The sequence below is a fragment of the Neohortaea acidophila genome (genome assembly GCF_010093505.1).
Source record: "Neohortaea acidophila strain CBS 113389 unplaced genomic scaffold BDY17scaffold_1, whole genome shotgun sequence".
NCBI lineage: Eukaryota > Fungi > Ascomycota > Dothideomycetes > Mycosphaerellales > Teratosphaeriaceae > Neohortaea > Neohortaea acidophila.
The window spans coordinates 1337954-1352733 of NW_022985510.1; the positions used below are offsets into that span (position 1 = coordinate 1337954).

Here is a 14780-nt window from a genome sequence, read left to right on the forward strand (position 1 = left end):
GACGCCGTCTTCCTAGCCTCTCCACATCGACATCCACTTTGTCTTGCCTTCCGTGCACCACACAATGTCGGCGACGCGATGAAAACAAAATGGCCAAAGCAGACACCACCGACGAGCAGATCGGTCTGGTCGGCCACGTAAAGGTAGATCCCTCAACACTCCTCTCCTCCCAGCACCGGCTAATCACACCCACCAAGAACACGCTGCTCAAACCTTTCGACTACATCCTCTCCCAAACCGCTATCCGCGCCTACCTCACCACCTTCCTCTTCCTCCTCACCTCCCTCCTCCTCCTCGCCGCCGCCGTCACCGCCTACGTCCTCTTCTACTACACCTACATCCCGCGCATCGGCTTCGAACGCACCATCCACCTGCAATTCGATGACGTCTACCGCCCCGACGACTCCAGATTCGTCGCCAACCCCTACGGCTCCGTTAGTCTCGTCGGCGACCTCGTGAGTGCTCAACGCTACGATGTCTCCATCGAACTCCTCCTCCCTCGGACGAGAGAGAATCGCGATGCGGGTAACTTCATGCTCGATGCGATTCTGTACGCACCCGGCAGTGTTATCGATCCGTTGAAGGACACGCTCGTCCCAGGGCAGGCGGAAGCGGACAATCGTATAGCGCGCTCCCGCCGTCCGGCTATCCTGGCCTACCGCTCGCCGATTGTGGACCAGTTGTATAAGATGACGGAACTCCATTGGTATCTCCTCGGCTGGCGAAAAGAGGCGGAAAGTCTGACGGTCGGCATATTCGAGGGGGTGGAGTTCGACCGAGGCTGGCGCAATGTGCCTTCCACGATGACGCTCGCGGTGCAGAGTACCACTCGCCTGCAGATCTACTCCGCAAAGGCGGTCTTCAAAGCAAGGTTTCGCGGGTTGAGGTGGATGATGTACAACCATCGCATCATCAGTGCCATTGTCTTTACGCTTGCATTCTGGGTGACGGAGATGGTGTTTACGGGAATTGCCTGGGCTGCCGTCAGCTATTACTTGGCTCCGCCGCAACAGACGAAAGCGGAGGAGATGCACGAAGTGGCAGTGGGCGTGAAGAAGGAGAGCGATCTGGAGGACGGCGAACCGGTGCTGTCTGATACCGAACGGAGGTTTCCGACTTCGAGCAAGCAGCCGCCATTGCGGTACGAGAGTCCGCGCATCAAACAGGAAGATGAGGAGGACGAGACTGTCATTCTTCCTCTTCCGGAGAATGTGGGCAAAGCTACCGAGGCGGATGACGAGGATGACGAAGACGAAGATGCGGATGTCTTTGTGGATTCGGGGATTGGGACGAGCATGGAGAGCAGTGCGGGTCGGAGGGACAGTGTGAGGAGACGGAGAGGCAGGGCAGATTCTGGGGGTGGGGTGAAGTGAGGGTGATAATGGGCTCATGAAGACGATTTGTTATTTCTGAGCGGCCATCAATGATCACTACTCGAGTGCGGCCGACATGAAGCTATCGACCCCAGGATATCCACCCTTTCTTCGGGCCATACGATGGTTGAACCCTTTGCGGATCGTGATTCCTCTGTACCGAGAAACAAGGCGATCCCGGGCGCTGGCTATTGACCCGAACACTGAACCGATCAGCGTATCCGGCTCCCACCACTTCCAGAGTGCACGGAATTCGGTCCCTCCCCTCAGTACGGCGCCTTCGCAACCGCCTGGATATACGTATCAACGCACCCCGTCGTCGAATTCTTCCACGCAATCTACCAACAATTCACATCAGCACAAACCCCTCTCAAATAGGTCAAGCAGAAGAAGAACTCACGACCTGCTCCCCCTCCGGCCCCGCACATACCGCCCACCCCTCCGCAACCCCATCAACAGTAAGCAAAAACCCACCCCTCAGCCCCAACGTCCCATTACCCCCCACCGCCTTCCCCGCCCCGGGCGGCAAAAACGTCAACTCCGCTCCCTGCGTCGGCGGGATGGAAGTGTACACATACTCCCCGAACCCTTCGGGGCCTTCGGTGAGGGTGGTGAGTGAGGCATTTGCGTTGCTGCTGCTGAGGTTGAAGCGGGGGAGTGAGTCGTAGCCCGGTCCTATAAGGCGGAGGAGGAAGGGGGTTTGGTCGAGGGGGTCGAAGAGGGAGGTTGCGGAGACGTTGGGGAGGGCGGAGGTGTTTGTGCAGGGGTTGGGGGAGGTGGTTGTTATTAGGAGGACTGAGGGGTTGTTAGAGGGGTGATTTGGTGGTGTGAACGGTTACGTTATGGGGACGAACAGTTCGTGAGAGGAGCAGGTGTTGGTGCTGCTGCGATTGGGGATGGGAGGAGGGTGGACAGTAGGCTGAGGATGGCCGTTGTTTGGTAGAATGAAGGCATGTTTCTTTTCAAAAAGGTAACTGTTGCACGTTGACAAGAAGAAGTGGAAAAGACTTATTATATATCAATCGAAGTGAAGGAGACAAAGTGATGTACAGGCAGCCTCGAAGCGGGATTGATGGATGCACGATCGCCGTCGCGCATCCTCCGCGTCTCCACATTCTCAGGAACGACAGCAAGAAACCGCAATGACGAAATGCCGGGTAGGGGGAACACTAGCACAGACAAAACGGACGATCATGTTGGAGGTGGTGGATGTCTGCGTTGCACTGCACTGCCTCGCAATCTTACCGCTCTGCTGTGTCGAGCCAGTCGTTTGGATGTTGTGCGCACGGCTGTGTAAGGGCTTTTTGATGGGCCAATCATGTCTGTCATCGGGGGGGAAAGTATCTTCTCATTATCGTCCTCGCATGTCCTTCAGTGCGTTGACTTGCGGTTCAGGACGTTCGTGATTGAATGTTATCGTTCATTTAAACGATTATTCGTCATGGCACGAGCTGAACGCAAGCACTGCTGCCCAATGGCGTTCAAAGCCACCCGACATTGCACAGCGACGGCGCCTTGTTCACCCATCGCCTCTCCTCCAACTCCTGCAAAATCCACACTGCGATGCTGCCCCGGCTGATGAAGATGCCATCTGATTTCCCGTCTCCGATGAAGCCCGCGCGTACAGGCTTGGCTTCGCTGTTCGTCAAACCCGGGACTCTGCACATGGTAATTAGATAGGAGTTTAGATGTCAGACAAGATGTAGAGGAGGCCGCTGACCGGAACAAAGTCCACTCCACCTGCTCTGTTGGCAATGAAGTCACGGCGCGACTCATTCCGTTGATTTCTTTGTAAGCGGTGCCGAGGAAGAGCTTGATAGCGAGGATGCCAAACCACCATTTCAACGATCGCCTGTCCTCGGGCGCGGAGTATGAGGCTGTTGAGAGGACGAAGCATCGTTTGATCGTGCTATCTGTCGGCAGTAACGGAAATAGCTTGTCGTAAAACTCGGTGATGGCCTGCTCCAGGCTTCAGTAAGAGCGTCACGCAAGTCGCATGATAGCTACACACCATGCCCTTATTGGGAATGGCCGGGCCAACGAACGAGACGAGCACATCGGCGCCGTCATTGAGCGCTTTCTTCACGGCCTCCATGTCGCTGAAGTCGCCTTCGACAATGTGGACGTTGATGTTTTGCTGCACATTCTTCGGGAGTTTGGACGGACTTCGCACGTAGAGGGTAAGTCGATGTCCTGCTTTGAGGGCTTCTTGGACGAATGAGAGTCCCACGGCGCCTTTGAACTGGTTAGATGTGAAGACGGGTATATGTCCATACTGGAAGGGTTAGCCTTACCGGTGCCGCCGAAGACGAGAATGTGCATTGCGCGATGGCCTGCGGTGAGAGGGTCAAGAGATCCGATAGCGATGTGCGTGTTGTTCAGAGAGTCGAGATGAGAGCGACGCGCTCTCTACATGTAGCCCTGTAGTTGCGATGGCAGAGATGGAGGGTGACGATGGAATGGCATTGTAGGTGTCATTAACCTGGGAATTCAGAGGCTGTTGCTTTGTCTGCCTCAGGCAGTCACTCGCGCCTTCCTTGGATGTCTCGGACATGAATGACCCGACATCTACACTCTACATACTGGAAGAATTGTAACCATTGTCATACTCACATAGATCAACATCCCACAGCACATCATCGACACGGTTGATCAACGGAAGGACGTCGACCCCACGTGATGGCGGCCTGCTAGGCGATGCTCCACCAATGACGCCAGCCGCCCTGAGCACATCATCCAGGAACGGGGAAACTGTGGAGACCGACAGGAACAGCCGGCTCAGCAGAACACGCTTCCAAATTCCGGGGGCTTGACTTTGCCCCTCGCAGCAGCGCAACGCAGCTCGCAAGGAAGCCAGGCCCCCCCCAGCCCCATGCTCGTCGGGGCCTCCGCTGACCGGCTGGCCGCCCGTCCCCCCAGCTCCCTCCCACTTTACTTTGCGCTTCCTCTCGTCTTCTTCCTTCTCTTCTCTGTATCAGCTTTCGCATCCGCTGTTCCTTCTGCATTCCCTTCACCTTATCCCAATCTCCCGTCCAATCGCATCAATGTCTACGAGGAAACGCAAGCAGGACGAGGAGGAGGAAGAGGAGCTTCAGTCTCTGCCCGAGGACGGCTCGGACGAGGAGTAAGTCGTCTCCGCTCGCGCGTTCCATCATTGTCTTCCAGGACGTTGCGAGCCCATTTATTGCTCTGTTCGCGAGTCGCGCTGGCTGTGCGACTTGCTTGCAACGAGGACTTGTCGCAATTGAACACTCACTGTAATGCGTGACCCGGGCGTGCGGAAATGCTGACATTGCTACGTTGACAGAGAGGAAGAATATGAAGACAGCGAACTAGACGAGGAGGAAGAGGAGGAAGATGACGAGGAAGTAGAGGCCGCTCCTCGTAAGCGAATCGCTCCAATTGATCTTTTAATGTAACCCCTTGCTAAACCTCCCCATAGCCCCCAAGAAGAAGACTCGAACTGCCGAGCCCGTCCCAGCTGCCAAGGATGACGATGACGATGAGGAGGAAGAAGAGGCTGAAGGCGAGGAGGAGGAGGACTTTGATGAGGAGGAGGAGCCGGAAGACGACGAAGAGGAAGGCGAGACCGCCAAAGGAAGCGGGCCTGCGACCAATGTGAAGCCCAAGGGCGCGGCGCCCAAGGAAGCTGATGCGGCTGAAGTGGAGGACGATGAGGAGGAGGAGGACTAGACGGTTGTGTCTACCTATCGTCATGCTCGGTCAATGGCGTGCGTCTGGTGTTGACCACGATAGCATTGGCTAGCACAAAAAGTGGTATAGAAATGCATGTAACTTCTGTTTCCCAGATCATTTTCCCTCCGCGATTCAAATAAAGTCGAGTACAGTAGAGTCTCGAGGTCGTTCCTGCCTTACGTGCCTCATGTTGTCGCATGCATGCCTCAGCGTACGTGATATGCTCCCCACATTCCGGCTTCGCTGCTCTTTGCCATCGCGACAGTCGATTCGTAATACACATCACTTGCGAGCATCACATATGTTCACCTCGCATTTTCGTCTCATATGCTCAATCTCATATGCTTTTCGAAGGCTCACCTCGAATGCTCACCCCATGTCTCCTTTGCGTGTTCATGGCCGTCTCACAGCTCCGCGTGAATTCATCTCATATGGCCATCTCATATGCTCCGATTGGTATTTTCGTCTCATATGCTCTCTTCCGTATTTCCTTCTCATATGCTCATTTCTTCCTTTATGTTCTTATTGTCTACGTACGCACCGCATACGCTCAAGCGTAGCCTGTCTATTCTAATGCCCTGCCATTGTAGCGGTCAAAATGCTCGTCACCTAGCTACGGCCGTTGGTAAGATACCCGATGCCTTATTTGATCAACGGTTCGCAAAGATATTACAAGCACGAGGGTTCCTATTGCGATCTCTTTGCTATTGTCCTGACTTCCGTTTCTAACAATCTCACATGCTATTTCCTCATATCTATCATATGGTACGCCATTTCCGTCCTGACACCAAAAGTGAACACGACGGATTGCTGGTCAAGTACCTCGAATTGCTGGTCAGTTCGGCCGTACTTCGGCATTGATTACCGTTGGATAAGACCTAATTGTTCTCGGCTTTGAGCCAAGAACCACCGTGCTTCTATAGCTCAGTTGGTAGAGCGCGGCACTAGTAATACTGGCCTCCTGGCCTCAAAACTAGGCCTATGCCGAGGTCTTCGGTTCAACTCCGTCCGCCAGCCCTTCCTAACCCTCCTACAACTTCCTGCTAACAACCCTCCAGGAATGGAAGCAACATCATGATTTTTGGCGGTTTTAGAGGCATTTTTAGTCCTCATATGGCGTATTTGAGGTCACGTGAGGCAATACAACCCGGTTTTAGACGCTCTATACACGCACGAATATGCTCCCAGTCTCTATTCAAATTTTTAGAGCCATTGAGGAGTGATTACGACCACAGGAAGCTGTAGGGTGATATGGGTGAGACGGGACGAATTTTCATGTGATGAAGCGGGGATCACGTGAGCGGCTGTATCAAAGGCTTGAAGTGCGTTCTCTCGTATGGAAGAGCCTTGTTTCATTGTTCTCTGCATTTAATTTGGGTATGGGGACGACATTGGGGGAGCATGTCCTCCGATGGCATACGCCATATGCTCCGATATGAGTACCATATGCTTCTAACGCGGAGAACCGTACGCTTCAATGCGGAGAATCATACGGTCTAATCTGCAGCACTATGCGCTACCAGCACCATACGCTCTCAAGTAAGACGTGCCATATCATCATTCATCAGCGAAGACATCACCCCATCCTCGCCTGCACATCCTCCCACCACTCTCTCCACCCCACCACCCTTGCCGTCCTCCTCGCCTCCTCCGCCGCGAAAACAACAGCATGACTCCTCACCGCCTCCTCAACCGTCACCCCCAAATACTCCCCTTGTGCTTCCCCAACCGTCATCCTCCCACTCTCGACCGCCTCCACAGCCTTCAAAAACTGCTCCGTCAGCCCCTGATCCCCACCCCCATGGTGCGAATGTTTCGGCAACTCTGGCGCAAACCGCCTCGTCTCATCGTTCGTAAAGTCGTGCACGGTGATGCGCGAGCTATCGTAGCTGATTTCGCCCGTCGAGCCGTAGATCCGCCCTCGGCGTTCGCATTGCGCGAGTGTGGATGCTATCATGTGGAAGGAGGCGGTTTTCGCTTTGCGTGCGGGGTGCGCTGCATCCTCGTCTTCCCAGGTGAGCAGGACGTGCTGGTCGTCGCAGACGTCGTTGTCGCTTTCCCAGACGCAGCGCCCGAACCAGGGCCGGCTTTCGATGTCGCAGGTGGGCGTTTTAGAGGCATCGTAGTCTTCTGCTAGAGAGGTTAGCAGGGCTTGTTGCGCGGCGGCAGGGCCTTGGGTTGAGTGGATGGTTTCGATTTCCGGGTTTACGATGTCGACTGGCCAGTCGGTGTTTTTGGCTTTGAGCAGGTGGCGGTCGAGGTAGATGCGTTTGGCGGAGTAGAGACAGGTGTTTTGCAGGGGGCACGAGAGACAGTTTGTTGCGGAGCCGGCGGCGACGGGTTTCCGTGATTTGCGGAAGAGGTTCAGGGTGCCGGTGGAGGAGATGGTGGTTGGGAGATGAGGGGCAAGTCTGTCAGTTCCTGGCGGCGGAGAGCAGAGCATCCACAGGAGCCAGTCGATGTCGTGACAGCTTTTGGTGAGGAGACTCGGCGCGGTGTAGGATTCTTTGCGCCAGTTCCCGCGGACGTAGGAGTGGGCGAAGTGCCACCATCCCACTGGCTCCGTGTGCTCTATCGAAAGCACATCGCCAATGACTTTCCGGTTCAAGACGAGATCTCGCAGGAGGAGGTTGTGTGGACTATAACGAAGTACGTGGCCAATGGCGAAGATCTTCTGCGGATACGATTGCAGTGCTTTCTGGATGCGAAGGCAGTCTTGTAGTGTCGTCGCCAATGGCTTCTCGCACATCAAGTGCAGATTGAGCGGTGCCAATGCCGTCACAACTTCTGCATGAAGTTCGTCCCGCACGCAAACGAACACGGCATCGACCCTGGGCGGGGAGGTGGAAGCGTGGCTGCCGGCTGCATCTGCGTTACTTTGCCTTTGAGACTCGATGAACCCGCGCCAGTCTTTGAACGCTTCACCAGTAGATGGTTTCCGGCCTTTCCAAATGTATTTTGAGCCTAAGAGATTGCGTTTGAAGTCGATTGGCTCGACGACTGCGACGACGATGCCGAGTCTGGATGCAATCGTAGCTGCAGCGTAGGCATTCCCTCGAGAGCCGGCACCGATGATGGCGACTTGACAGAGTGTCGGACTGCCATTGGCGTTGTGAAGACCCCCATTATGGTCGTCCAAGAGCGGAGCCATGATGAATGTGATTCGTGTTGCAAGATGGAGTAGCTGCAACCGGAGCCTTCTGTATTAGGCAGTCACGAAGACAGCAAGTCAGCCGGATGCCTCGGCTCAAGAAAAGTAGAGTCGAGTACATCTCGTGTCTGCACGTCACGTCTCCTCTTCCAGCAATCATCCTACTCGTATTCCTACATTATATTCTCAACATGGCGCAAAAACGAGCAGAGCAGATCGCTGCCCACCTCAACTATCCCAAGGGTCTGCTTTCCGGACAGACCGCCATCATCACCGGCTCGGCACAAGGCATTGGCGCCGAAGCGGCCCGGTTGTTCGCGAACGAAGGCGCAAAGGTTGTAATCTCGGATATTGACGCTGGTATGTTTTCTGTTGTATCGAGAAGGCCCGCAGGAGCTGAGCGCTTCGCAGAGAAGTCCAAGGCGACGGCCGACAGCATCAATAAGGAGGGCGGCCAGGCGCTTGCCGTTCCCGGCGACATCTTGAGCGATGAGTACATTGACGATCTGGTCAAGAAGGCCGCGGAGTTTGGCGGAGGCAAGATTCATATCATTGTCAACAACGCGGGCTTTACCTGGGACGGCGTAATCCATAAGGTACGCTCGACAAATCCATATCCAGAGCATCTCGAAACCTCCTCTGACCTTCCTCGCAGATGACCAACAAGCAATGGGACACAATTCTCTCCCTCCACGCAGGCGCTCCTTTCAAACTTGTCCGCGCTGCGGCGCCCTACTTCCGCGTCAAAGACGGCGAGCCGAGAAATATCGTCAACATTTCCTCCACCTCCGGCCTGAATGGCAACCCGGGACAGGCCAACTACTCCCTCGCCAAAGCCGGCGTCACCGGTCTCACCAAGACGATTGCCAAGGAATGGGGTCCCCAGTTTGGCGTCAGAGCCAACACTATCGGGTATGGCCAGATTGCAACTCGCTTGACTGCTGCGAAGGAGCAGGGTGGTCATGTTACGCTTGGCGATGGTGGGTCTTCTGATGCATCGTGATTTCATGTGGCACTGCAACTAACACCCATGACTTGCAGGAACAAAGATCGCTCTGGGTATCCCTCAGGCCCAGCTAGACGGAAGAAAAGACAGCGCGTTCCAGGACATTCCGCTCCGCCGCCCCGGCACCGCGACCGAGGCCGCCAGCGCCATTCTCGCCGTCGTCAGCCCGTACATGAGCTATGTCACTGGCCAAACGATTGCTGTGACGGGCGGGAGGAACATGTAAAAGTAGTCGACGCTTACTCTATCTGGAATATACTCGAAAACTATCATTCATCATTTCGATTCACTGATCAACGTTTCGTCACCACGTGTTGGTTTGGAGCTGTCGACTGGCGTGTTGATGAAGCGCACAAGGACTCGAATGTCTCAAGTGGCTACACAAAGAAATGAAACCAGGTCATCGGGTTGCACATCCTCCTACTCGCGAAACAAGTCGACCACGTGCCCCGCTCAGCCTTGTTCGATGTAGCACCCACGAAGCCCTTGTGTCTCTGTCGCCAGAAGAACTAGATGGGATCGTGCCCTTCAGTATTCCTCCACAACATCGTGATTCTTCCTCAACCTTCATGTACACCCTCAAGTATCCAAAGCAACATGCACACTCCACCCCACCCCAAAAAACACCCTCTCGAACCACCAACGCAAGGCTTCTTTACGATGAAACAAGGCTGGACCTGGCCAACATGCAACTGCAGCCAGGAAGAGTTACGCGCACTTTTGCGCGAACCTGCAACAATTCGACAGTCTCGGGAGGAAAGGTCGCGTGCAGCAAGCACGACAAAAGCCGTCATGTGCTGGAAATTGCTCGCTCTTCTCTTGGCTATCGTTTTTATTATTCAAGGAGCTTTGCTGGTCTATCAGGCCGAGGTGCTGGTGCTTAGGAGTGATTGCTGTACTGCCGTCGAGTTTGACTCTTGTACGCGTTGATAGACACATGGCTGGTAAACGTTTCGGCGTTCGAGGTCTACATGAATTCAACCCCCCCGCCTCGCCACTACAACCGCTCCTCCTCCGCCCTCGTCGGAGCGTAATTCTTCAACCACATCCTCGCAGCATCTAGACTCCCACTCTCCGCCTCCAGCGCACCGAGACACCACTCCCATCGAAACCCACGCCCACGCACTCCACCCTGCCCATCCTCCTCCGCAGCCAGGAACTCGGCAAGTGTTCTCCGCTTCTGGCTCCCTTCGTCAACGCAGAAGTGCAACGGCGTACCACCAGCACCGGCATGACTCAAGCCGTCGAGAAAAGGCTTGATCATTGGTAGCGCGTCCTTGGCCGTCAGAGTCGTGCCTCCGCCAATCTCGAAATTCTTGCGTCCGTTCTTGCAGAATTCATTGCGGCACCAGCTCTTGCCGCAGCCGGTGAGCAATTGTTGCAAATACTTCCTCTCGATTCTGCGTCTCAAAGCCTTGTTCTCGGGGTCGTACATGCTGACATACAGCGGGCCGAAACACACGCTGCACAACCCCACATCGTTGCCGGGGCCCTGTCCCATGCGCGTACCCGCACGGGTATCGCCACTCTTAGAGCAGACATCCAGCGTGCGGCCGCAGAGGACATTGCGACACGGAATCGGGCGCGCGCGCGCCAAGCGGTCGAGGTCGTGATTCTTGAGGTGCGTGCTCATGTCGCGAAGACGTACAATTTTGCTACACAGATGGCATTCTGTAGTTCGTGCGCCGTCTGCTAGTTCGTGAGGTGTCATTCCTGAGAGCAGGGCTTCGGCGTTCGGCACGTCGGGGTCGCCCTCTTGTGGTACAACGAGGTGGCAGAAACGGCAGAGGATGGGTTTAGCGGGGCAGGTAGTTGTGCGGTGGTGGGCGAGGAGGGGCAGGGTGGAGAAGGTCTCTTGCGTGTCGCAGTTGGGACAACGGAGGACGGACGCGGGGTGGAAGAGAGTGTTGTGTTTGGTATGAGCGAGCGGAGTGTTGCCGAAGGAGGTATCGTGAGGGCAGTGCCAGTGGTGCTCGTATGCTGGGGAGCGTTTCTGGAAGACTTGGCCACAGCCGTGCGGACAGAGGATGTTGTTCCGGAAACAGAAGTTCTCGTGCAGGACCATGCTACCTTTGGGAATCCACTGATGACAGTTCTTACACCGGATGTCGTCGGGACTGGGAGGCACATCTGAAGCTTGGGCCCCGTTCTGGACTGCTTTGGTGCCATCTGGATGATATGCACGTAGCGTATAGTGTATTGGATGTGTAGTGGTTCCATTGGTGACATTGTCCCCATTCGACTGCAATTCGCTGGCAGACAATGCGTGTACAGAAAGCTGCAGAGCCTCGGCGTGCTCAAGGTCAGCATTGGACGGCTCCAGTCGTATTCTCTTCCGCGGCCGGCCTTCGAAATCTGCAAAGACGTGTTCGTCCATCCTAGGCTTCGCGCGCTGTGTGGGTGATAATGGACTGAGGAGAAGGTCGACCTCATCGTCATCGTTTTGCAACGTCAATTCGAACTCAATCGGGTGTGCGCGATCCCAGGAGGACAGGTTGTAATCCACGTAGTCACCGGGCAGCACTTGGCCTTCTTGTGCTTTGAAGATATCAATGTCTCCGCCAGCCGAACTCCCTTGATCTGTGCCTGGGGCTTTGTGCAATTTCTCGGCAATTCGCCTTAGCGTCTCGCGTGCTTGCTCTTCGTTCAATGCTTCAATATCGACTTCGAGGTCGGTATCGACAATGCAAACTCCGTCCGTCTCGGGTTTGAATCCATCGACCAAAAATCTGAACTCCTCCCTGATGCCGTTGAGACCTCTGCTACCCGGGACTGCCAAGATCTCGCCGTTTGTGAGAGTGGTATAGTTCTGCCGTAAGTGCTGTTCCAACAATGCCTTCCAGTCTTCGGGATCGTATCCTGCTTCAAGCGGTCGAAGTTTCACAAATGTGCCTTTGGGTAGTTGTTTTGCGTGAACGGTGATGGCATGACTCGGTCCGCCATTTTCCATGTTCACATCCTCATCTTCCATACCAGTGTCTTTCTTCTGCTCCTTTCCATCGTGCCGTAGACCCAGCGCTTCTCGCAAAAAAGGACTGAGCGCAGCCTCGCCGTCGTCGGCAGTGAACTCACGGATCCCCGCATACACGACTCGGCCGTTGACGGGATTCACCAATCGAAAAGTGAGAGGGTATGGGAGCTGCTGACGCTGGTCTTGGTACTGCGACTCGGCCTGCATGAGGGCAGAATAGGATGACGCATTGAAAGGGTCGTAGGTGGGGAGGTTCTGGCGCGCATTTTGCGCTGCGAGCTGGGAAGATGCGGAGAGCAGTTGTTCGAGTGCCGACGGAGGCAGCGTGATCTTGTCACCGGGTAGAGTCTGTCGTTGAGGTGCTGAAGACGTGACGAACTGCCCGGACCATTGTAGCGCTGGCCCCGGCGAGTCGGTCATGTTCGACGTTGAAGTGAGGCGAGTTTGGGAGATTCAGTCGTGGAGTAGTGCGATCATGTCTGAAGGAGATGTCAGTGACTATGATTTGAGGTGGATCATGGTGGCCGTGGTGCATGGACGGTACTGACCTTGCAGAGGCAAAAGAGATTCTCGAAGCATCGACTGCGAGTGAATATGTCATCGCCTCAGGCTGACGCGTGACGCGCAAGAACCGTGCTCGAATATACCGCTATGGGTATTCCTGAGACTAACTTCCATCGACTACACCTCGTGCACATCACACGACATCACCAACATCCTCCATTGCTCTAATGCAGGGCTGCAAGAATTGAACAAACCCATCCACTCACTCGGCCGATGCATCGACTTCAGCTGTCCTTCTAAATGGCCGAAATTGAACAGCTCCCAGCATCTCTGATCGACCTGCTTGCCAATTCGGTAATACTACGAGAACTCGCTCCTTATCTCTCCCTTCAGAGTCTCCTTCGATTGTCTCAAACATCCAAAGACATTCGAGAAATTATTACAACACAACCGGAACCATGGCGACATCTCGACTTGAGCGGAGTGAAGTCGGCCATCATCGACTCCTCTCCTATCGACATCGGAGGCATCTCTTGGAGAGCCGAGCGTATGGATGAGGCTCTAACGGAAGATGATTTCTACTCGGGTCCGCTGCGGGGTATGTTCTCACGCCTGCAACGAAAACAAATCCTTCGTAATGTGCAGACTCTGGTCCTCGATGGCCTCTCCGTACCAGCGGATTTGGTGCGCGAGATTGTAACGGAAGACCGATTCAATGTCAAGATCCTCAGTATCCGGGAAGCGAAGAATCTCAACCAGTCGAAGCTTCAGCAAGTCTTGCGATATATTGTCCGACCGACGAGGCCCGAAGGGAGCCCCAAGCTCAAAGCGCTGTACTTCTTCGGACCAAAGGATTCGACTCGTTCGACTATTTGGCAACGACAACAACGACAACCCCGAGCCATGGGAGTGACGACTTCTGAGGGCGCCCAGATTGGCGCGGAATGGAATCAACGCTCATCTACAGCTTTACTATCCACCATTTCCGATGATGAGACAAGATGGTACAGCTGCACCGGACGAATTCTGAAACGCCCTTTGTCCGATTGGCCCGAGACCATACGTGCCTGCAAAGACTTGATAACATTCGACGCCGTCTTGTGTCGAGGACCGCGCCACGACATTACTAAAGTAGACAGCAAAGACTTCCTCCAACCCACCATCGCCACCGTCGCTCTGGGCCCCACAGGATGCGAAAGCTGCGGCACCTGTCCAGAAGGCCCCGCCAGATTCGGCGAAACCTCAGAGTCAACTCTGCCGCTCCTATCACCAGCACCATCCCATTCATCCACCGTCCACGCAGCACAACGCCCCCAACAAGCCACTCTCACTAACGACTCCCCACCACCCCCGCTCCTCCTCCGATGCGAAGACTGCCTCCGCGCGCGCTGGTGCGAACGCTGCAACCGCTGGTGGTGCGAAACGTGCTACGAAGAGCCCCGATCCCGCATTCACCTCCGCACCGAAATGCAGCAACTCGAGCTGCGCGACCAACTGCGCGACGGCGGCTGGGAGGACGTCACACGCACCGTCTACGAGGGCGACGGCCCGCAAATAAAGGTATATTCCAAGCTCTGCACGGAGCACTGTCTTGTGTCCGAAATGATGAGCGGGGCGGGGAGCAATGGCATGTGGGGATGATTGATGCTGCTACTCCTCCCTCTTGTTGCACATGAAACGGAGGTGGGAATCCGGGCTGATTCGCAGCCGCAGGGCGTTCATCGGGATTGTCTGGAGTGCGGGCGGACGTGCGAGGCGTGTAGCTTGTTTTGCCTTCGGCGCTGCCAGCTCTGCCGGACGGACTATTGTGTGGAGCACGATGACGGTTGCACGGAAACTGAGGTTTGTACGAACTTTCCGTCATCTGGTTCCCACGATGCTGACGGCATATGCAGTGTGCTTGGTGCAGAGGTGGTGGGCGGCGGACAATGACGCGCGAACTATACTAGCTCGCCGTTCTGACTGTGTTCCGGTGAGAACCTGGCGTAGGGATACTTCTGGAAACATAAGCACCTTCCGTCGAACAAACTCGTCATGGCGTGACATACAAATATCTATACAGGTGGAGCAGAGACCGGG

General features: G+C 55.2%; 10 protein-coding genes and 1 pseudogene across 11 annotated transcripts; 7 read left to right on the forward strand and 4 right to left on the reverse strand.

Annotated features, from left to right (window-relative positions):
* Positions 1–89: 89 nt before the first annotated feature.
* BDY17DRAFT_320118 (putative adipose-regulatory protein-domain-containing protein) lies at positions 90–1373 on the forward strand (the record flags this gene model as incomplete). The annotated part of the gene is made up of 2 exons (XM_033736390.1): positions 90–143; positions 198–1373. The coding sequence occupies 2 exons, from the start codon at positions 90–92 to the stop codon at positions 1371–1373; spliced, it is 1230 nt and encodes a 409-aa protein (XP_033594156.1).
* Positions 1374–1506: 133 nt separating this feature from the next.
* Positions 1507–2590, reverse strand: BDY17DRAFT_14314 (uncharacterized protein). The gene is made up of 3 exons (XM_033729533.1): positions 2228–2590; positions 1774–2168; positions 1507–1711 (listed from the first exon to the last, which is right to left on the reverse strand). Exons 1-3 carry the CDS (start codon positions 2325–2327, stop codon positions 1640–1642), a joined length of 567 nt encoding a protein of 188 aa, XP_033594157.1. The 5' UTR covers positions 2328–2590; the 3' UTR covers positions 1507–1639.
* BDY17DRAFT_14303 (uncharacterized protein) lies at positions 2591–3860 on the reverse strand. The gene is made up of 4 exons (XM_033729530.1): positions 3668–3860; positions 3385–3608; positions 3094–3332; positions 2591–3032 (listed from the first exon to the last, which is right to left on the reverse strand). The coding sequence occupies exons 1-4, from the start codon at positions 3693–3695 to the stop codon at positions 2855–2857; spliced, it is 669 nt and encodes a 222-aa protein (XP_033594158.1). The 5' UTR covers positions 3696–3860; the 3' UTR covers positions 2591–2854.
* A 292-nt stretch (positions 3861–4152) lies between these two features.
* Positions 4153–5196, forward strand: BDY17DRAFT_350474 (uncharacterized protein). Its single transcript, XM_033738186.1, has 3 exons — positions 4153–4497; positions 4681–4757; positions 4816–5196. The coding sequence occupies exons 1-3, from the start codon at positions 4418–4420 to the stop codon at positions 5064–5066; spliced, it is 408 nt and encodes a 135-aa protein (XP_033594159.1). The 5' UTR covers positions 4153–4417; the 3' UTR covers positions 5067–5196.
* A 752-nt stretch (positions 5197–5948) lies between these two features.
* On the forward strand, positions 5949–6461 carry BDY17DRAFT_289254 (uncharacterized protein). The gene is made up of 2 exons (XM_033732328.1): positions 5949–6075; positions 6128–6461. The coding sequence occupies exon 2, from the start codon at positions 6144–6146 to the stop codon at positions 6312–6314; it is 171 nt and encodes a 56-aa protein (XP_033594160.1). The 5' UTR covers positions 5949–6075; positions 6128–6143; the 3' UTR covers positions 6315–6461.
* BDY17DRAFT_t1 lies at positions 5983–6086 on the forward strand (annotated as a pseudogene). The gene has a single exon. The product of its transcript is annotated as a tRNA-OTHER (tRNA).
* A 6-nt stretch (positions 6462–6467) lies between the features above and the next one.
* BDY17DRAFT_289256 (uncharacterized protein) lies at positions 6468–8251 on the reverse strand. Its single transcript, XM_033732329.1, has one exon. It carries the CDS (start codon positions 8218–8220, stop codon positions 6646–6648), a length of 1575 nt encoding a protein of 524 aa, XP_033594161.1. The 5' UTR covers positions 8221–8251; the 3' UTR covers positions 6468–6645.
* A 119-nt stretch (positions 8252–8370) lies between these two features.
* On the forward strand, positions 8371–9503 carry BDY17DRAFT_289258 (uncharacterized protein). Its single transcript, XM_033732330.1, has 4 exons — positions 8371–8580; positions 8632–8816; positions 8876–9200; positions 9262–9503. The coding sequence occupies exons 1-4, from the start codon at positions 8412–8414 to the stop codon at positions 9450–9452; spliced, it is 870 nt and encodes a 289-aa protein (XP_033594162.1). The 5' UTR covers positions 8371–8411; the 3' UTR covers positions 9453–9503.
* On the forward strand, positions 9231–10166 carry BDY17DRAFT_14413 (uncharacterized protein). Its single transcript, XM_033729543.1, has one exon. The coding sequence runs from the start codon at positions 9616–9618 to the stop codon at positions 10108–10110; it is 495 nt and encodes a 164-aa protein (XP_033594163.1). The 5' UTR covers positions 9231–9615; the 3' UTR covers positions 10111–10166.
* Positions 10167–12770, reverse strand: BDY17DRAFT_14412 (ubiquitin fusion degradation protein UFD1-domain-containing protein). Its single transcript, XM_033729542.1, has 2 exons — positions 12746–12770; positions 10167–12676 (listed from the first exon to the last, which is right to left on the reverse strand). The coding sequence occupies exon 2, from the start codon at positions 12615–12617 to the stop codon at positions 10224–10226; it is 2394 nt and encodes a 797-aa protein (XP_033594164.1). The 5' UTR covers positions 12618–12676; positions 12746–12770; the 3' UTR covers positions 10167–10223.
* A 122-nt stretch (positions 12771–12892) lies between these two features.
* On the forward strand, positions 12893–14753 carry BDY17DRAFT_14430 (uncharacterized protein). Its single transcript, XM_033729546.1, has 3 exons — positions 12893–14261; positions 14415–14543; positions 14597–14753. The coding sequence occupies exons 1-3, from the start codon at positions 13002–13004 to the stop codon at positions 14648–14650; spliced, it is 1443 nt and encodes a 480-aa protein (XP_033594165.1). The 5' UTR covers positions 12893–13001; the 3' UTR covers positions 14651–14753.
* The last annotated feature ends 27 nt before the right edge of the window (positions 14754–14780 follow it).